General features: G+C 42.7%; 1 protein-coding gene and 1 long non-coding RNA gene across 4 annotated transcripts in view; one reads left to right on the top strand and one right to left on the bottom strand.

Moving 5' to 3' along the window:
- The first annotated feature begins 3,189 nt into the window (after positions 1 to 3,189).
- The window catches only part of afmid (arylformamidase), a 45,096-nt gene continuing 26,554 nt past the window's right edge, over positions 3,190 to 21,731 (top strand). The window contains exons 1-5 of one of the 3 annotated variants that reach the window (XM_072241933.1): positions 5,260 to 5,274; positions 8,326 to 8,395; positions 12,661 to 12,751; positions 17,519 to 17,623; positions 20,230 to 20,278. In XM_072241933.1, coding sequence (XP_072098034.1) covers positions 8,366 to 8,395; positions 12,661 to 12,751; positions 17,519 to 17,623; positions 20,230 to 20,278 — 275 coding nt within the window. In that variant the 5' untranslated portion in view covers positions 5,260 to 5,274; positions 8,326 to 8,365. Of the gene's footprint in view, positions 3,491 to 3,516; positions 3,656 to 5,259; positions 5,275 to 8,325; positions 8,396 to 12,660; positions 12,752 to 17,518; positions 17,624 to 20,229; positions 20,279 to 21,731 lie in introns of those variants that run through there. The other 2 variants (XM_072241935.1, XM_072241934.1) reach the window with 2 other exon arrangements.
- Positions 16,947 to 21,731, bottom strand: part of LOC140187283 (uncharacterized) — a 38,894-nt gene continuing 34,109 nt past the window's right edge. Inside the window, exon 3 of the long non-coding RNA XR_011883048.1 lies at positions 16,947 to 17,009. This is a non-coding gene — a long non-coding RNA (uncharacterized lncRNA). The remainder of the gene's footprint in view (positions 17,010 to 21,731) is intronic.

Genomic DNA, 21,731 nt, shown 5'->3' with positions numbered 1-21,731 from the left:
TATTATCAAAGTACATATATGTCACTCACTATATACAAACTGAATATTAATTTTCTTGCATGCATACACAGCAAATCCAAGAAACACAATAAAATCAGTGAAAGACCGCACCCAGCAGGATAGATAAACAACCGATGTGCAAAAGAGAACAAATGGCAAATACAAATAAAAATTACTAATAACAAATAAGCAATAAATATCGAGAACATGAGATGAAGAGACCTTGAAAGTGAGTCCATCAGTTGTGGGAACAATTCATTGATGGGACAAGAGAAGTTGAGTGAAGTTATCCCCTCTGGTTCAAGAGCCTGATGGCTGAGGGGTAATAACTGTTCCTGAACCTGGTAGTGTGGGTCCTGAGGCTCATGAACCTTCTTCCTGATGACAGCAGCAAGAAGAGAGCATGAACTGGTTGATGGGGTTGTCGTTGATGGATGCTGTTTTCCTGTGACAGTACTGGTGTAGATGTGCTCAGTGGTGGGAAGAGCTTCACCCGTGATGGTCTGGGCCATATTCACTACTTTTTGTAGGATTTCCCATTCAAGGACATTAGTGTTTCCATATCAGTGGTGGAACCAGTCAATATACTCTCCACCACACATCTATGAGGTTTGTCAAAGCTCTAGATGTCAAGTCAAATATTTGCAAACTTCTAAGGAAGTAGAGTCACTGCAGTGCTTTCTTCATAATGCTATTTATGTGCTGGGCCCAAGGCAGATCCTCTGAAATGAGAACACTGAGGAATTTAAAGTTGTTGATCCTCTCCTCCTCTGATCCCCTGATGAGGACTGGCTCATGGACCTTCAGTTTCCTCCTCCTGAAGTCAACACTCAGCTCCCTGATCTTGCTGACATTGAGTTTAGTTGTGGCACCACTCAGCCAGATTTTCAATCTCATTCCTACATGCTGATTCATCACCACCTTCGATTTGGGTGTTGTCAGCAAACTTAAATATGGCATTGGAACTGTGCTTAGCCACACAGTCATACATGTAAAGTGAGTAGAGCAGGGGACTAAGCACACAGCCTTGTTGTGCACCCATGTTTATGGAGATTGCGGAGGAGATGTTTTTGCCAATCCCAACATACTGGGGTCTGCAAGTAGGAAATCGAAGATCCAATTGCACAAGGAGATATCAAGGCCAAGGTCTTGAAGCTTATTGATTAGTTTTAAGGGGACGATAATATTGAACGCCAAACTGTAATCGATGAAGAACATCCTGGTGTGTGCTTCTTCACTATCCAGATGCTTCAGGGTTGACTGAAGAGCCAATGAAGTAGCATCTGCTGTGGACCTGTTGGGTCAGCAAGCAAATAGGAGTAGATCTAAGTAATTTCTCAACCAGGGATTGATACGTTTCATCACCAACCTCTCAAAGCACTTCATCACTGCGGATGCAAGTGCTACTGGATGATAGTCGATGAGGCAGGTTACCACGTTTTTCTTAGACACTGGTATAATTAAAGTGGCTACCTCAGACGGTTAAAGATATTGGTGAACACTCCAGCCAGTTGATCAGCATAGGACTTTAGTACTCAGTCAGGTACCCCATCTGGGCCAGATGCTTTCCATAGTTTCACTCTCCTGAAGGACACTCTCACATTGGCCTCAGAGCCTGCAGTCAGAGGGTCATCAGAGGCTGTGGGAGTTCATGATGATACCTCCATGTTTTGACGTTCAAAGTGAGCACAGAAGCATCAAATTCATTTGGTAGTGAAGCTCTGTTGTCACCCATGCCACTTGCTTTTATTTCGTAAGGGGTAATAGCATTCAAATCTGGCCACAGCTGTCAAGCATCATTCAGTGATTCAAGTTTGGTCCAGATTTGCCACTTTGCACATGAGATGGCTTTCTGGAGATTGTATCTGGACCTCTTGTATCTTACTTGGTCAGCAGCCCTGAATGCCACTTATCTGGCCCTCAGCAATTTGCGGATCTCATGGTTGATCCAGGGCTTCTGTTGGGGAAGACTGAATGACTTTGTGGGCACACACTCAACTACAACTGTGTTTTATTCATTCTGATCCTTTGATCAGTCCTCGAACACCAACTGGAAGCAATCCCGTAGCTGCTTCTCCACTTCCCACAACCACCTCTTCGTTGTCCTTATCTCTAGGGCCTTGCTTTGTAGCCTGTGCCTGTATGCAAATAGGAGGAGGACAGACAAGTCATCAGATTTCCTGAAGTGCAGTCTAGCCATTCCTAATCTTAGAGTAGCAGTCGTTGAGCGTGTTTTTTTGCTGTGTGGCATCACAGCAACTCAATGCATAAAAGCACGCAGGCATGGTCAAGAGGTTCCGTTGTTGTTCAGACCAAACTTCAGAATGGGGAAGAAATGTGATGAAAGTGACTTTGTCTGTGGAATAATTGTTGGTGCCAGATGGGGTGGTTTGAGTATCTCAGAAACAGCTGATCTGCGATTTTCACACATAATAGTCTCTAGAGTTTACAGAGAATGGTGCATGAAACTAAAAGCATTCAGCGAACAGCTTTTCTGTGGGTCAAAATGCCTTGTTAATGAGAGAGGTCAGAGGAGAATGGCCAGACTGGTTCAAGCTGACAGGAAGGTGACAGTAACTCAAATAACCATGGCTTACAACATTGGTGTGCAGAACGCATTGATCCTTGAAGTGGGTGGGCTACAGCAGCAGAAGATCACGAACGTACATTCAGAGGCCACTTTATTAGGTCTCCTATACTATCTTATTTCTTCTATTGTGAAAATCCAGGTGGAAATATTGCAGAAACTCAAGACTATGAAGTAATTACATGCATTCTGCCATTTCAAATCTGATGACTATTCCTCCCCTCTATAATTTCTGCACTAGGATACACAGTATATTAACTCTTGAGGTCATGGTATGCAATTTTGTTCTCTGTGATCCACCTACTCCATATCTTGGCACTAAGATTGGGCCACGTTCAGTAAATTGACTTACTGGGGTGGATATAACAATCTAAATCATTATAATCAGGACAACCCACATTATACAGTGCTTAGTAACTTGCTGATGGCCAGTTAATATTTGCATTAGTTTGGTTCACATCCAAAAGCTTAGTCATAGTGGTAGGTTTGAAAAGAGCAGCGTGTTCTATTCAGTGACACACATAAAATGCTTGAGGAATTCAGCAAGTCAAGCAACATCAGTAGAAGGAAATAAGTAATCAATATCTTGGGCCAGATGAAGGGACTCAGTCCTCCAGCATTTTGTGTGCGTGTGTTGCTCAGGATTTCCAGCAGAGTCTCTTGTGTTGGCTGGTGTACTGTGGTGTGCACAATATTTTTCTTTAAACCAGGATTTAGTCTTCTGCTCTTTTGCTGATTAGCAGTGATGAAAGAATAGAACCATTGTGGACACCATGGACAGATTTGTGTCGCGTCTATAGTTAACTTACATGATGGATTTTCTGAATTTGCACCAACAATTAGAAAGAAACAACATTGATCCAACGCTCCCTGTCTAATTGATGCAGTTTGCGAAAATCTAAGGTAAACTGTGATGCCAAAATTATTTTTGAAACTTATACTTTTGTTGAAGAACTGTATGGTGGAAAATACAATGATATTGGGGTATGAATTCAAGCATTGATCACAGCCAGGATCCAAATTTAAGTGAAATTGTACTTCAGGCCACTTTGGGAAAATACAGGCAAGGTGAGCATTAAGATCAGACATTATTTTCAATATTCAAAAGTTAAAAGTAAATTTAACTCAGGGCTCCACCACCAACTTACAACAACAGATTCAGGGGAAGATGAGCAACACAGATAAATTAGAAAATCTTACTATTGTATAAAATAGGAATGCTTTGTCTGTGTATGCATTACTATTCAGTTGGTTGGTGGAGGGGAGAGGGATGGGGGGAGAGAGGGGTGGAGGGGGGGATGGTGATGAAGGTTGGGGGGTGGTTGGGATAAACAGTCAAGATGCAATTGGCAACTGGTTGTATTGAATGTAATTTGTTGGTGTTGCAATAAAAAAAGTTTAAAAGTAAATTTATTATCAAAATACATATATGTCAGCATATACAACCCTGAGATTAATTTTCTTGTGGGCATACTCAGTAAATCCATAATAGGTAATAACCATAATAGAATCAATGAAAGACTGCACAAACTTGGGGGTTAAACCAGTGTGCAAAAGGCAGCAAACTGTGCAAATACGAAGGATGTCATGCCAAATCTTCGCCAACTCCTACAGAAGTAGAGGCACTGCTGTGCTTTCTTCGTAATTGCTCTTACATGCTGGGCCCAGGCCAGGTCCTCCAAAATGCTAACACCGAGGAATTTAGAGTCGCTGACCGTCTCCGTCTTTGATTCTCTGAGGAGAACTGGCTCATGGACTTTTGGTTTATCTCCTCCTGAAGTCAATAAACAGAATAGGAATCAGAATCAGGTATATTATCTGGCTCCTTGGTCCTGCTGACATTGAGGAAGGAGTTGTTGTTGTGGCACCACTCAGCCAGATTCTCGGTCTCGGATTGGTGCAGAAAGACGGCTTGCCTGCCGGTTTACACTTACTTCATTGATTGGTCCAATCTATTGCAATTTCCACTCCTGTGAATTAAAGTAACCCGTAATTGAACGTGGCCCACTGTTAATGCCAGGAAAATGGAGTAAGTGGGTCACAGAAAACAAACTGTGCAGTGTTTGCCCTTGAGAGTAAGTGTCCATGTTTTTAGAACTGGAAGTGTACTCTCCAGTACCATCCTCTTCCACCAGCTCCAACGCTGAAGTTTTGGTTGGATCACTCTTTCCCTGCAACCTCGCCCTTGACCTTACTATCACGGGTAACCCTATCAGGAGCTAAATGTTAGATGGTATCGCTTGGGAACTCACAGATCTCCCTTCAATGGCAAGGTGAAAAATCCTCAGAGAGGTCTTTACAGTACAGATCAAGCCTGTAGATCCTTTCCAGTTCCTCACTCTCGCTTGTTCTAGATGTAGTATCATCAGAAAGTGTACAAACATTGGGGAAGCTGGAAAGCAAAACAGCTGGTGTTTTTGATTTTCCAATGACCAGGAGTGAAATTAAACCATGAAATTTATTGTAAGATTCCCCAAACTTGTTTTGGTTGATGTATTGTGCCATCCTATTACCTGAGTGCAGTGAGACACTTTTGAAGCATGACCTTTGCCCAGATGTTACCGGGACTTTGATTGTGACTTTTGAACAAGCTGTATTTGAACAGATATTTACCAATGATCTAAGTGGTTTCAAAACATTCCACTCTTCTGTATTTCAAAGTTCACCAGGTGAAGCACTGTTGTTGGGTAAGTGTGAAATTAAAGTTATAAGCTGTGGTTTCATTTTTAGGGTTAAAATCAAGATTGTTGGTCTAGTGTTGTTGTTGCCGCTGCCTCGAGCTTCTGGAGTGGTGAGGGGTAAAAATTAGTGGAAGATTTACGATGATGGAGGAAGCTGAAAATGTATTTCACACTGTGTTTTTGCCGTGTTTCACTACACCCATGCCTCCGTCTGCTTTCTTTCCTGTCCTGATGAATGGTCTGAACCTGAAATGTAAATTGATGTATAGGAGAATGAGGAGAGATTTGACCGAGGCATACAAAATTAAGAGGGGTATAGATGGGGTTGATGCAAGCAGGCTGTTTTTCCATTGAGGTTGGGTGAGACAAGAACCAGAGGCCGTAAGTTAAGGATGAATGGTGAAGGGTTAAGGGGAATCTGAAGGGGAGTTTCTTCACTCAGAGGGTGGAGTGAATGTGGAATGCGTATGCCAGACAGGCTGTGGAGTTGATTTCAACATCTAAGAAAAGTTTTGATAGGTACATGGATGGCGGGGGGTGGGTACGGAGGGCTATGGTCCAGGTGTGGGTCGATGGGACTAGGCAGAATAATAGTTTGGCATGGACTAGATAGGCTGTAAAACCTGTTTCTGTGCTGCAGTGTTCTATGATTCTATGGTGCCTGATCTGCTGAGTTTCTCCTGCATTTTGTGCGTTAAACCTCATCTAAATCGCCTTCTAGGATTCCCGCCAATTTAGATTGCCAAGTGGAAAGTCGGCGCAATGGAGACCATGATGCATGGAAAGCAGGCAATGATTTGGGGCGGGTGGTCAGGGAGAGATCATGGGAAAGTTAGAGGAGGAGGCAGGGAGAAAGCAGGTTGGGGATCCCGGGAGAAGGGGATCAAAGGTTGTGGGTGACAGGGAAGGCAGATCCTTTGCAGGAAGAAGGTTGGAAGCCCTGGGCAAGAGGGAGATGAGTCACAGGGGAAGGCTGCGGGCCTTGGAGAAGGGAGATTATGGATCAGGAGAAGGTTGGAGGTCAGGAGGGAGAGCGCATGGGTCACCGAGAGCAGAGGTTATGAGACCAGGGGACGCTCAGCGGAAGGATCGGGGTTTAAGCAGTGTGGTGTGGGGGGAGTGATTATTACAGATCAATGTGAGATTTAGGTTGATCAGTGAGAGAGTGTGATCAGTGAGGCTGGCTTTTGTATGGACGGATATTGGGACAGGATGAACTCATGTGTTGGCGGGGGGAATAATCTGATTTTTAGATTATACTTGCCTATCATTACATGTGTAATTTTCTACCATTGTTTCATGTTGAAGGCCTGAATTGTATATCTGATTACCTGATATGGTGATTAGATTAGCAGAAGAAAAGTTGAGCAGCTTTAATTTCCTGGATGTAATGATTGACTATTTATAGAATAAATTATTGATTTCTTGTAAGATACCTGCAGAGTATTGCTAACCCTACATCATTAATTCTGTCTCTATGTGGTTGTTGCCTGAGCTACTAAGCATTTTAATATTTTTCTGGAAAATGATAAAATAGGGTCTTTTAAGAGACTCCTAGATAGGAACATGGAGCTTAAAAAAATAGAGGGCTATGCGGTAGGGAAATTCTTGGCAGTTTCTAGAGTAGGTTACATGGTCAGCACAACATTGTGAGCCGATGGGCCTGTAATGTGCTGTAGATTTCTATGTTTCTATGTGCGCTTCATTCTTAGAGCGAGGTTATGAATACGTACAACAATATAACAGCATAATTTTCAAGCATGCTCAAAGTCAAAGGTTCTGAAACTCTGGTGCACATTCTCGTGCCAAACAAAAGCTAAAGCAACACACCCAAAATACAGGAGGAACTCAGCAGGTCAGGCAGCATCTATGAAAATGAATAAACAGTCAATGTTTCGGGCCAAGACCCTGCTTCAGGATTGAAATGAAAAGGGGAAGGTACCAGAATTAAAAGCTGGGGGGAAGGGGAAGGAGGGTAGCTGGAAGGTGATAGGTGAAACCAGGTGGGTGGGATAGGTAAAGGGCTGGAAAGGATAGTGGACCACAAGAGAAAGGGAAGGAGGAGAGGATCCGGGGGAGGTGATAGGCAAGTGAGAAGAAGTAAAAGGCCAGAGTGGGGAATAGAAGAGGTGGAGAGGGGAAGGGGAAAAATTAACTGAAAGAATAAATCAATATTCACGCCTTCAGGTTGGAGGCCACCCAGACATTTCTGGTGACGGAGAAGAGTGGGTAATATCCAGCAGACGCTGATCCATGACAGATTTGTGGATGCCACATCTTGTGGGGGAAGAACGATGGGGTTGGAGTGAGGATTGTAGCAGATGGTCAAACAAAAAATCCCAGGAGATGGTTTTACAGTATTTTTTTTAATATATTCTTATTGTAACTTAGAGTCATTTTTATTTACTGCTGCCGCAAACAAAAAACAAACCATGGTATATGTCTGTGATAACAAACCTGATTCTGATTCTGAACGTAGGTGATCGGGAATGGTTGTTTATTATTTATTTACTTACTTACTTATTGAGATACAGTGTGGAATCGGCATTTTTGGCCCTTCGAGCTGCATCCACCAGCAATCCCCCAGTTTAATGCTAGCCTAATCATGGGACAATTTACAAAGGAAACCCACATAGTCAAGGGGAGAACATACAAAGTCCTTACAGGCAGAGGCAGGAATTGAACCGGGGTTGTCTATACTGCAAAGTGTTGTGCTTAACCACTACACTACCTTGCCACCCTAATGGTGGACTGTTGGACTGATTAATTCACATCTCAGGGATTAAAATATAAAACTTAAATTGATGTGCATATTTAGGCAGGTAGTAAGTCTGGAAATTTGTATACAATAATGCCAAGTTTGGGAACCTCTGCTCTAAGCAACGTACTGAATACGAATCATACAAATGTCTGGTGATATCTTTGACCGCTTTGCATTAATACTGTATGTAATCTATTATCATTCTTCATTAAATATGGCTTGAGATTAAACAGGCAGTCATTTACTGCTCAGTGCATCTCTGACGTTGACGCTTTCATTTCCGATGCTGATACCAGGCTGTGGAAGTTTCAAGGAGGATATTGAATAACAGGCAGAATGAGCTCGTGGAGGGCAATGAATAAAGAAGTCAGTACATTTATTCTCACATCTTTAATCTCAGGGAAGAAAAAAAAATCTATTTACTCATGTGCATTTCACTGCTTCTGTCATCACTAACAATGAAGCATTTCTTGTCAATGAATTGTTACACTGAATGGTCCTTCTAGGACCTTTGATTTATTTATTTATTGAGAAATAGCATGGAGTAGAGTCTTCTGGCCCTTTCAGCTGTGCCACACGGCAAACCACTAATTTAACTCTAGCCTAATCGTGGAACAATTTACAATAACCAATTAACCTTCCAACTGGCACGTCTTTGGACTGTGGGAGGAAACCAGAGCACCCGGAGGAAACCCATGTGGTCACAGGGTGAGTGTACAAACTCCTTATAGACAGCGGCGGGAATTGAACCTGGGTCACCTGTATTGTGAAGCGTTGTGTTGACCACTACACCACGGTGCCACCCCAAATGGCAATGCCCCCACAACCTTAAATGGTGACAACACCCAATATGGTTAGAAACTGCAATGTAAGCATTGTAGTGAAGGGAAGTGCTGAAGACATGTAGGTAGCACTGCTTTCGAGTTGTATGGAGGCATCACTTTACCAGGAACATTATCTCAAGTTTCTGTGATTTCACCATGCTGAGCTGTGTCTAATTGAGGGCAGAATTCTGCGGATTTTGAGCGCAGTTCTGTACGTATCCTATGTCAGGATGTTTTGGAACTCCTTGTCCCTTATCCCACACAAGGGGTGGTCAGGTTGAGTAAACAAAAGTTAAATATAAAATGGGAAACTTGAGATCCATCTGCTCTCTGAGTAGTATTTACGTGACGAAAATAGCAACAAGTATCAGTGAACCAAAAGCACTCAGCATTTTGAAAATGTAACAAGTTTTAAAAGGCAGATGTGTCAGGACCACCACTATTTCAATGCTCCCTCCAGTGGTCACAAAAACAACATAACTAGCGATCTAACTTATTTTATTGTGGTACTTCTTGGACAGGGTTGACTTCAAATATAAAACAAATCAGTACGTGACTATTCTATGCTCTGAGGCATCCTCCAGCTGTTTGATTCCACTCTGATTTGGGGGTTTCGAGATGGCTAAAGAGACTAACATGGGAGCTTCAGATTCTCCCTGATAGAGCAGGAAACTGGGTTGCTGGTGGTCCACCGCTGAGACATAATTTCGACGTGTTCCTGATGTTCTCAACAGCATCAAAAATGCTGTCCCTCCAGGTGAAGCAACATTCCTCCTGCAAGCCTGTCGGGGTCATCTGTGCCTCAAGGATCTGTACTGGGTCCAATGTTGTTTGTAATATAAATGATCTGGATGATGGGGTAGTAAATTGGATTAGTAAGAATGCACATGATACTAAGATAGGTGGTGTTGTGGATGATGAGGCAGGTTTTCAAAACTTGCAGAGAGATTTAGGCCAGTTAGAAAAGTGGGCTGAAAGATGGCAGATGGAGTTTAATGCTGCAAAATGTGAGGTGCTACATTTTGGTAGAACTAATCAAAATAGGACATATGTGGTAAATGGTAGGGCATTAAAGAATGCTTTAGAACAGAGGGATCTAGGAATAATGGTTCCCTGAAGATGGAATCTCATGTAGATAGGGTGGTAAAGAAAGCTTTTGGTTTGCTGGCCTTTATTAATCAGAGCATTGAGTATAGGAGTTGGGATGTAATGTTGAATTTGTATAAGGCATTGGTAAGGCCAAATCTGGAGTATTGTGTACAGTTCTGGTCACCGAATTATAGGAAAGATGTCAATAAAATTGAGAGAGTATAGAGGAGGTTTACTAAAATGTTGCCTGGGTTTCATCTCCTAAGTTACAGAGAAAGGTTGAACAAGTTAGGTCTTTATTCTTTGGAGCGTAGAAGGTTGAGGGGAGACTTGATAGAGGTGTTTAAAATTATGAGGGGGATTGATAGAGTTGACGTGGTTAGACTTTTTCCATTGAGAGTGGGGAAGATTCAAACAAGAGGGCATGGGTTGAGAATTAGAGGACAAAAGTTTAGGGGGAACATGAGGGGGAACTTCTTTACTCAGAGAGTGGTAGCTGTGTGGAATGAGCTTCCAGCAGAAGTGGTTGAGGCAGGTTCTATGTTGTTGTTTAAAGTTAAATTGGATGGATATATGGACAGGAAAGGAATGGAGGGTTATGGGCTAAGTGCAGGTCGGTGGGAATAGGATAGGTTAAGAGTTCGGCACGGACTAGAAGGGCTGAGATGGCCTGTTTCTGTGCTGTAATTGTTATATGGTTATATGGTTACATCTTCTGTATCCGATTCTCCTGGTGTGGCCTCCTCTACGTCGGTGAGACCCAACGTAAAATGGGGGATCACTTTGTTGAGCACCGTCGCTCCACCCGTAACAAGCAGGATTTCCCAGTGGCCAAATATTTTAATTTCACTTCCCATTCCCATTCTGACAAGTCGGTCCATGGCCTCCTCTACTGCCTCGATGAGGCCACTCTTAAATTGGAGAAGCAACACCTCATATTCCGTCTGGGTAACCCCCAACCTGACAGCATGAACATTGATTTCTCTAACTTCTGGTGTCTTCTTTCCCCCTCTCTTTTTCCATTCTCCATTCTGGCTTCTCTCTTCCTCTTCTCTTCTACTCACCTCCCTTGGGTGTCCCTCCTCCTCCCCTTTCTCCCATGGTCCACTCTCCTCTCCTATCAAATTCATTTTTCTTCAGCCCTTTACCTTTTCCACATCACCTCCCAGCTCCTCACTTCAACTCTTTTCCCCCAACCACCTACCTTCCCCCTCACTTGGCTTCACCCATAACCTTCTAGCTTGTACTCTTTCCTCTCCCCCCCAGCTTCGTATTCTGGCTTCTTCCCCATTCCTTTCCGGTCCTGATGAAGAAACTTGGCCCGAAACATTGAATTTTTATTCCTTTTCGTAGATCATGGGTTCCTAACCTGGAGTCCATGGCATAAAAAGGTTTAGGAACCCCCACGGAGATGTTGTCTGACCTGCTGAGTTCCCCCAGCATTTTGTATGTGTTGCTCCTTCTTCAGTTTGTCTAGGCATAGCCCAGAGATTCCTGTGAATTTTTGAGAAGTTCCCCTTCCTCAAGTAAATTTTGAGCATATCCTGGAATCTTTTTCTCTGTTCACCTGATAGCTTCTTTCCATAACTGAGCTTGGAAGAAAGTTTTGGAAGTCTGGTGTCAATACATGATCCTCCCTCAGTACTGGGGACTTCGGCGTGGTGGAGGATTCTGCTGTGGGTTCACTTACTCCTCCAGTGAACTTGGAAGATTTTACAGAAATAGCATTGGTGGTATTTTTTCCAGTGCTTGAGGGCCTGGCACAATAGCTGGTGCCAGTGACCCAGGTTCAATTCCCGTTGCTGTCTGGAAGGAGTTTTTACATTTTCCCCACGACTGCGTGGGTTTCCTCTGCATTTTCCAGTTTCCTTCCACGTTCCAAAAACGTACGAGTTACTAGATTAATTGGCCATGTGGGTGCACATAGGCGAGCAGGGCCTGTTACCATGCTGTAGCTGAATAAAAATACAGTTCTTGCTGTACATAATCTAGAAGCACATAGGAGTACAGAGATCACTGCTGTCCCGTAGACCACAGGTTTTGTGCCAGGTGCTTGATTTTCTAATATTACTTTCCTCAATCAACTAAAGGATGTACTGGTACATTTAAGGCAATGATGAGGTTGTGGTTAGTTTTGGCAACCTGCTCTGCAGCAGATCTACCCCCATGGCATGGGAACAGGAACATGGTGATCAGTGCTCGGCCCCTGATAGCTTAGCAACGATCCTAGAAATAATCCATCACCAATTAACTTAGGTTCATTTCCTTTGAATGAAATGTTATAAGGATGTCTTTATGCTCGAATGGAAACTTAATGCTTTCTAAATTTGTGATCTACCAGCATCCATCCATATTTCATGAGGACTAAAATGAAATTATGGACTCCACGTAAAAACCTTTACATCTGTTTAAAAGCGCCAGGATAGAGCCACGTTGATAAACAAAGTGCATTTGTGGTTCCTACACTTGGATCTCAAATTTCTGCGTTGATTTCTTTTTCTGAATTTTACTTATGAATTATAGTTGGACCTGTGATTTGGTTCATGTGGATGAAATAATCTTGGAATGGAGATCAGGCCTGTGTAGATGATAACAAAATAACTGCACGTTCATTGCGTCCAATAATCCAAATCAGGTGAAAATGGTTTGACTGTCTGATGTGCTTAGTTAACTTGAGAATGTACAATAACTGTATTTGTTGACATTTTTTTGATTTAGGAGCTAGAAGCACAGTACTCTCCCAGTTGCTGGTCACATCGCATGGACAGGTCTACAGTAGTAGAATCCCACATCAGGGAACTTACTGAAGGTTAGCTGTGCGATGGGTATATACAGCAAACAATTACGTCTTTGTAACATAAATGTTTTATTACATTGGACGAACTCCATTCTACATTAAGTACCGTAACATCTGATCATCTGCTTTTGGTGTACAAGTGCTTAGTGACAAGCCACCAGACAGACTCTGAGGAATAGCAGCAAATGGTAGACAACAGCAAATTAATCTCAAGATAGTACATGGTGACATACAAGCCCTTTGGTAATGAATTTATTCTGACTTGCTATGACTTTAACTTTGAGAAAGAACTTACGTTGTTCAAAGTTCAGAGTAAATTTATTAACAAAGTATATATATGTCACCATACAGAACTCTGAAATTCACTTTCTTGTGGGCATACTCAACAAATCTAAAGAATAGTAAATATGACAGGACCAATGAAGGATGAACTAGAATGCAGAAGACAACAAACTGTGCAAATGCAAATATAAATAAATAGCAAAAATTATCCAGAACATGAGATGAAGAGTCTTTGAAAGTGGGAAAGTGGGAAGTGGTGGTGGGAACATTTCGATGTGGGACAAGTGAATTTGAGTGAGATTATCCCCTTTTGTTCAAGAGCCTGATGGTTGAGGGGTAATCACTGTTTTTGTATTGGTGGTATGAGTGTGATTTATCATTTCTGCTCTTATTTTGCAGAGACTGATGTTAACGTTACAACTTCTCAATTTTTAACAACACAAGATTCTGCAGATGCTGGAAATAGAGCAGCACACACATACAGCAATGCTGTAGTCTCTCCCCTAACACCATCTTCTTATTGTCGTTTCTTCCCCCTTCCTTTCCAGTCCTGATGAAGGGCCTCAGCCTGAAACATCGACTATTTATTATTCTCCATAGATGCTGCCTGACCTGCTGAGTTCCTCCAGCATTTTGTGTGTGTTGCTCTCAATTGTCAACAAACAAGATTTGAACATATTTCAAGCAACACACATCAAAGTTGCTGGTGAACGCAGCAGGCCAGGCAGCATCTCTAGGAAGAGGTACAGTTGACGTTTCAGGCCGAGACCCTTCGTCAGGACTAACTGAAGGAAGAGCTAGTAAGATTTAATTGTTTCTGGGATGTAGGCAATGTTTTTGTTTGTTATAGATGGTCATTTAAGAAACAACTAAAAAATGGGGATGGTCAATATTTGCACATTGGCTGGCACATCCTGTATTTAAATGGGACATTGGCTGTTGTATAAGTTAATAATATGGTATGCCCTTTCTTAGGAATAATTTTGCTGGCCTGGAACCCAACCAATAAGGGAGGAGACCAGGCCAATCTGAATGAGTCCAGGACAGTTTTCACATGTCGTCACTGACTAACTAGACTCTGAAAATTCACACTGGACCCTCAACCGCACTTTATTTACTTGTGCACAAGGAGAACAGCATGGTCCCTGTCACCCACGCTGTTCTGAAGTCTGAACAGAGAAATGCCATTTTTATGCAGAATTGACTGACAATTACCGATACTGACCATTTGGTAAACTGTGTATGTTTGAATTCCTTAATTGCCAGTTCAATCGTCATTCATAATCATCATCATCATTATGTTCCGTGTCGTATAATGGTCTTCCATTTGTCTTTAATCTGAGAAGTTCTAATAAACTCTTCAAAACTCTTGCCTGTCCATTCCTTGATGTAACTCATGAATGTCATGCATGCGCTGTCAACCATGCCTTTTTCTTCCATCAATTTGTCCAGTCACTGCAAGATGTTGAGCTTCTCTTTCCTCAGTCCCTGTCCCAGAAATTACAGCTGCCGTTTCCTGATTGATGATATTAGCTCTCTTCTTATTCTGGCTTTTCACAACACTTCCTCAATAGAGATGTTAAACGTCATTGAAACTTTGAAGTTAGTAAAATTGTCCCTTAGTTGGCGTGTGTTCCTTAAAGTCTTCCAGTACATTCTTACCTTGTCTCCAGACCTCTGCTGTGCAAAGGGGACTTCCTATTGGATCACCAACAGGTGGTAAGGATGGGCTCCCTCACTTCTGCCCCTCTGATCCTCAACACAGGTGCCCCCAGGGTTGTGTCCCGAGTCCCCTTCTCTACTCCCTTTACACCCACGACTGCGCTGCTGATCAAATTCGCAGATGACATGACTTTGATCGGCCTTATTTCGAGCGGTAATGAGACAGCCTACAGAGGAGAGGCTGACACCCCGACACAGTGGTGCCAGGATAACAACCTCTCCCTCAATGTCCAAAAAACAAAAGAGCTGATTATGAATTACAGGAGGAATGGAGACAAGCTCACCCCGATCAACATCAATGGGTCTGCAGTTGAAATGGTGAGTAGTTTCAAGTTCCTTGGTGTACACATCACCGAAGATCTTGCCTGGACTGTACACATCGGCTGTGTGGCAAAAAAAGCACAACAGCACCTCTTCCACCTCAAGCGACCGAAGAAGTTTGGTATGGGCCCCCAAATCCTCAAGACCTTCTACAGGGGCACCATTGAGAGCATCCTGACTGGCTGTATCACCGCCTGGTGGGGAACTGCACCAACCTCAATCGGAAGCAGGTGCAGAAAGATGGTCTGGAAGATCACTGGGGATACCAGTCACCCCGACTATAAACCGTTTCTTTTGCTTCAGTCTGGCAAACACTACCGCAGCATTAACGCCAGGACCGACGGGCTACGGGACAGCTTCTTTCTACAAGCCATTAGACTTTTAAATTCACATGTCTGTACATTGCAATGGAGTCATAAGGCAAAGATTTTTACTCCCTCACATTGTGGGATGGATGTAAAGTTTAAATAAATTCTAAAAAAAAAATTCTATGCCCTTTAAAGACCTTTCTTGCCTGGGCTGTCTGCCCTCTATCTGCAGTGTATCCTTGCCTGGACAATATGCTAACCTTTGCCTTGCCGCAATTTCTACAATATCACCTGATAAACAGAGGTGAGTACATTCAGCTCTTTGCCAGTCTTTGAAATAAATCAAAATTTACCTCAGATTGATCATCCCATTGGAAATTTTCACTGGGAGGAATGCTTCCTGGCCGGGCACTTACAATCCCTACCCCTAACAGACCCTGATTACTGGAAGATCAACTAATAATCAATCACTTACTTTTGAAACGGACCCTCTGGCAGGCAAAATCTGATAGATTCCCTTCCTCAGAACGTAGAATATAGAAGAGTACAGCACAGGGAAAGGAACAGGCCCTTCTAGCCACTGGAACCAATTTAATGAAGGAACTAAGTTTCTCCAACAACATTCATGGATGCTTGTTTGCTAATGTTGGACTACATTATGGCTGCAGTCCCTCAGTATATCTGGACATTTTTAATGAACTACGCAAACTACACACCCACAGGGCTCTCTGTTCTTGTATTATTTTAGAATAGTATCCACTAGATTCTATTGCTTCCTGTCATTCTTCCATCCAAACTGTAACATCTCACATCCTTCAGCGTATAATTTCATCTGCTGCTTATCTGCCCACTTCACCTACCTGTCTACATATCCTTGAAGTCTTTTACTATCCTCCTGAGTGATGTATGACCTGCAAATCTCAGAAACTGTGCCCTGTACATGCAAATCCAAGTCACTAAAGGACACATACTCTATAAACTCTATAGGCAGAGATCATGATGCCCAAGTTTGGGGACTCTGTTGTACACTTCCCTGCAGTTTGAAGAGCAGCCTTTCACGAAATATTGTTCATTATTATTATTTAACTTTGATCAAATTTGAGTAGCATGTCAGCATAGAGGTTAGCACAATACTTGACAGTACCAGCAACCTGGGTTCAATTCCTGCTGCTGTCTGTAAGGTTTGTATGTTCTCCCTGTAACGGCCTTTGCCCCAACTGACTCCCGTTGCCTAGGGTGAATGCCGTCGACCCCGCCAAACAATGCAAATGCTTTGGTGCGGATACGGTGTGAAGCACCCAATGATCAGCCACGACACAAATATCAAACAATACACCAAGTGCGAGTAAAGAATTAAACTTTATAGCAAGTTTTGGTGATGGGTTAGTAGCAACAACTAAAAGAAAAGGCGCCACATAAGTAACTTATCAGTCTTGTGCACATAATATTTTAATACGTTGGAGCTCACGCCTCCGATTCCATCCACAACGTCCTTCCGAGACTCCGGCCACCATCCGAATCCCCGAGGTCCGGTATCCGCCGCCCTGGAACCGCTGTCCGTTCCCCGGAACTGCTGTCCGTTCCCCGCAAGCCCGTCCTCCCTGCTCGCCTCCCGAAAAAGCCCGCACTCCTCAACTCTGCAAACACACACACAAGATAACATAACATGACTTCCATTGGCTAGCAAATGAATACAATTTCCATTATCACTAAGTATAACCCAATCATGCTGTTACAGAGAACCCCTTGCTCAGCAGTTAACAGTACGAGAAGCCATTTTAGTATAACACTTCAGAGAAGCCATTTTGTAATAGGCAATTAACAGGTAACAGTCCAGCTAATATTACTGAGAACCCTACATCCCTGTAACCGCGTGGGTTTCCTGGGTGCTCCGGTTTCCTCCCACAGTCCAAAGACATACCAACTGGTAGGTTAATTGGTCTTTGTACATTGTTCCATGATCAGACTAGGGTTAAATCAGGGGTTGCTAAGCAACTGTAAGGGCCTGTTCTGCGCTGTATCTCAATACATAAAAAATATAGAACATAGAAAATTGTATCTTAGCACCCATTAAAAGCAACACCATTCTTAAAAGTTGTTTTTAAGAGAATTAGTGTAAAAATAGATTTTTTTTCTTAATGTTTAGGCACCACTAAAGGTCGCAAAGTAGCTCAAACTAAGTTAGATGAAGCCTATGGACAAGACGATTGTGAAAAATTGGATATTTATCTACCTCCAAACCAAGCAACAGGTTTGTAGAACAACATAATCCAGTAATACAGCTTTAGCATAATGCTGAGTTTTTCAGGATACTTGCTGCTGTAACCTGATTCAAGATTCAAGGTTGTTTATTGTCAATCCTCAGTACCACAAGTGCAAAAGAGATCGAATTGATTGTTACTGCAGATCTAAAGCAGCATAAAGAACACAATAAAACATATAATAAATGTAAAAAAAATACAAGAAAATCTGCAGATGCCAGAAATCCAAAGCAACAATAAATACAATAAATATAAATACACAAGATAAACTTTTTTACATAGACTGATTGTACACACGGTACACAACGAGATGGCAGGTACAGGACTGCCTGTTCATCAGGTGACTCTGACAGATAATGGTAAAGTAGTGGTGGTGTGGGGTGTGGAGGGGGTCAGTTAACGGTTGCAGGAGTTGATCAGCCTGACGGCTTGGGAGAAGTAACTATTTTTGAGTCTGGCGGTCCTGGCGTGAACGCTGTGTAGCCTCTTCCCTGATGGGAGTCGGACAAACAGTCCGTAAGCAGATGAGCGGGATCCTTCATGATATTGCTGGCCTTTTTTCCGGCACCTTTATGTGTATATATGCCCTTGATGGCAGATAGGCTGGGGATGCATTGGCAGTTTTGTCCACCCGTCGTAGAGCTCTCCTGTCCACTGCAGTTCAGTTTCTGTATCACATGGTGATGCAGTTTGTGAAGTATTATTATAACTTTGTGGGCATGATCCTTTGTGTCATGAACTGTGTTTTGGGAAATCACTTTTTCTCAACTTGTCTCTTCTGAAAACAGTGACCCTTTGTCCATTCTAATACTTTATGGTGCTGTATTACAATTTCCAAATTACTGTATTTCATGGGGCATTTTAGAATCTAAATCCACATTATTTTGATATAGAACAGAGGTCTAAAGTTGTTTTTTTCCTAAACAGCTTGTGCATTTCCAGGAACTGTTAAGTTTGCATTACAATTATGCGAAAGACTTTGAACAGATCTGCAGATCTGTATGAAGAAATGAACAGTGTGTTACTGACAACATGGCGTAATCCAGAGAACCAGAGATAAAGCTGGGCATGTAACTTGCTGCAATCACCTTAGTACACAAACAAAGGCAGTGCACAGGTCCTGGTTACAGCAGGGTTATCTTCCTATGACCTGTTTGTTATATGAACAGTTTGCAAGTCGGAGATATCGCTGCAGACCGTCAGAAGATCAGTTTGGAAATTCTGACTAGTTGTTTTTGAGCCCATGAGCAAATCCAGTTCAGATTCAGATTCATTTATTTTCACACACACATCAAAACAGTGAAATGCATCAACACCACCTAAAGATGAGCCGGGGGCAGCCCACAAGTGCCACCACACATCCCAGCACCAACACAGCATTCCCGCAATGCTTAGCAAAACAACAGCAACAAAAACAACAAAAACAAATCATTGGTAAAGAACCAAAGAGAAAGATACAAGATTCATTTATTATCAAAGCACGCATAAATTATACAACCTTGAGATTTGCTTGCTCACAGGTAGCCACTGAGCAAGAAGCCTGAAGGAACCCAACTAAAGAAAAAAGAATAAAAATAAAAATAAAAGACCAACCCTTGATGTGCAAGAGAAAGAAAAAAAAAGCACGCGAACAATTGAAGTGAACAAGAACCAGTAAAATCCACAAAATGAGAAGCAAATCTAGGTTGTTTTTGTTTTCTCAGTGCTAGGCTTTAATATCCCCCTCTATAGTCACCCAGTGAACATGATGCTTCTTGTATTGTCTTGTACATATAGTGGCCACTTTATTACGTACCTCCTGTAATGAATAAAGTGGCCTCTGAGTGTGTCTCCGTGGTCTTCTGCTGTTGTAGCCTATCTATTTCAAGGTTTGGCGCATGTACATTCAGAGATGCTCTTCTGCACAAGTCTACTGTAACGTGTGGTCATTTGAGTTAATGTTACCTTCTTGTCAGCTTGAACCAGTTTGGCCATTCTCCTCCAAGCTCTCTCATTAACAAGGTGTTTTCAGCAATAGAGCTGCCACTCACTGGATGTTTTTTGTTTTCTGTAAACTCTGGAGACTGTTGTGTGCAAAAATCCCAGGAGATCAGCAGTTTCTGAGATACTCAAACCACCCCGTATGGCACCATCAATCATTCCACGGCCGAAGTCACTTAGATCACTTTTCTTCCCCCATTCTGATGCTTGGACTGAATAACAACTGAACCTTCTGACCATGTCTACGTGCTTTAATGCTTTGAATTGCTGCCACATGATTGGCTGATTAGATGTTTGCATTGATGAGTAGGTGTATGCATTGAGCAGCTGCCATATGATTGTCTAATTAGACATCTGTATTATTGACCAAGTGTACATCTGTACCTAATAAAGTGGCCACTGAGTGTTTAATTTCAATAAAATATCAGGAGTCAAAATTCAAAAGTTAATGCGTCAGCAAAATAAAAGTGCACCTGCTGCTATGAACGTGCAAATACTAACGTCCTGACATTGCAAGTTAATATTATTGAATCATCTGTAAAGTTTGTCTTGGTGCATAGAGTTAAAAGGACTGGAAAAATGGGCCTCTAACTCTAATTTCCTTTTCATATTGCAGCTTCCACTCTGCTCATCTACTTTCACGGGGGGTATTGGCAGTCGCTGAGGTGAGTTCTGAAAAACGGTGCTGCACTTGTGTATACACAATCTCATCCATCTGCTCAGTCAGTGCCAATGTTCTGTATGTCCCTCTCAGGCTGGAGGAGCAACACCTCATATCATGTCTGGGTAGCCTCCAACCTGATGACATGAACAATGATTTCTCTAACTTCTGGTAATTCAACCCTCCCTCTTCCATTCTCAATTCTGGCTCCACTCTGAACTTTTCTCTTCTCCTCACCTGCCTTTTCCCTCCCCCTTCCCTTTCTCCCAAGGTCCACTGTCCTCTCCTGTCAGATTCCTTCTTCTTCTGCCCTTTACCTTTTCCACCTATCACCTCCCAGCTTCTTACTTCACCCCCCTCCCCCACCCATCTGGCTTCACCCATCACCTTCTAACTTGGACTCCTTCCCCCCCCACCTTCTTATTCTGGCTTCTTCCCCCTTCCTTTCCAGTCCCGATGAAAAAAAAACTACTGACGATGCATATTCTGTTTATCTTTTCCCCTTTCCCTACAGCTTGAACAATTCCCCACCCAAACATGCTGAGATAATGCTGTTGCTGATTCTAGTGCTCCCAGTGCAGCCTCCTCTATATTGGTCAGACCCATCACACACCGGAGGGCAGTGGCCCACACTTTATCCATTTCCACAGATGCAGCCTGACTGCCAAGTTCCTCTAACATTTTGTATGTGCTACTCTGGATTTCCAGCATCTGCAGAATCTCTTGTGTTACTGTATGTCTACTTTCTTTGCTCTCTTACTGCCTGTTTGAGGCTGAAATGAAGGTCCTCCATCTGTCCCTGTCCTTGGCCACTCAGAAGTAGAAGGATTCTCCATTGCTGTTTCCGTAACAGTTTTATTTTACCAGTCAGAGTGGTTAGCTCTGAGTTGAACCCCCAAACCTGGAGGACTGGTGGACCACTCTTAGTCTGGCTTCTGCCCTTTGACCTGTTTGGCATGGGTGACCCTACCAAGAGCAAAAGCATAAAGCCCTGACTCCAGCCAGCATAGCTCTCCAGGTCACTGAGGCACACAAGCCTCCAAACCACAACGAGGTTGTATCCTCTTGGAGGTCCTCTTCCTTTGCTCTGCCTTTTTGTGTGAGAGATGAGTGAGGGAGGGGGGAAATAAGAAACTCAATGGATTCTTCAGCCCTTTTGTACCATAGTTAGAGTGAAATAAATAAAGGATGGCTTAAAAATAATCCTTTTATTGTGTTTAGCTGTCACTAACTGGTGCCATGGTGATCAGACACTGAGAATAGTTACAATGATTCTGGTGTCCAAAGGCAGACTACAGCAGCTGCTTGAAATTTTAAATTAAACAGAAACTGGTGAAAAGTATTAGCAGGTCAACAGGAGGAATAAACTGAGTTGAAATGAGTTTTCATCAGAACGGGAACATTCTTTACACTTTATTGTCGCCAAACAATTGGTACTAGAACGTACAGTCATCACA

The sequence above is a fragment of the Mobula birostris genome, chromosome 24 (genome assembly GCF_030028105.1).
Source record: "Mobula birostris isolate sMobBir1 chromosome 24, sMobBir1.hap1, whole genome shotgun sequence".
Taxonomy (NCBI): domain Eukaryota; kingdom Metazoa; phylum Chordata; class Chondrichthyes; order Myliobatiformes; family Myliobatidae; genus Mobula; species Mobula birostris.
The sequence above is the reverse complement of the archived record's forward strand: the minus strand, read 5'-3'. Positions and strand labels throughout refer to the sequence as shown.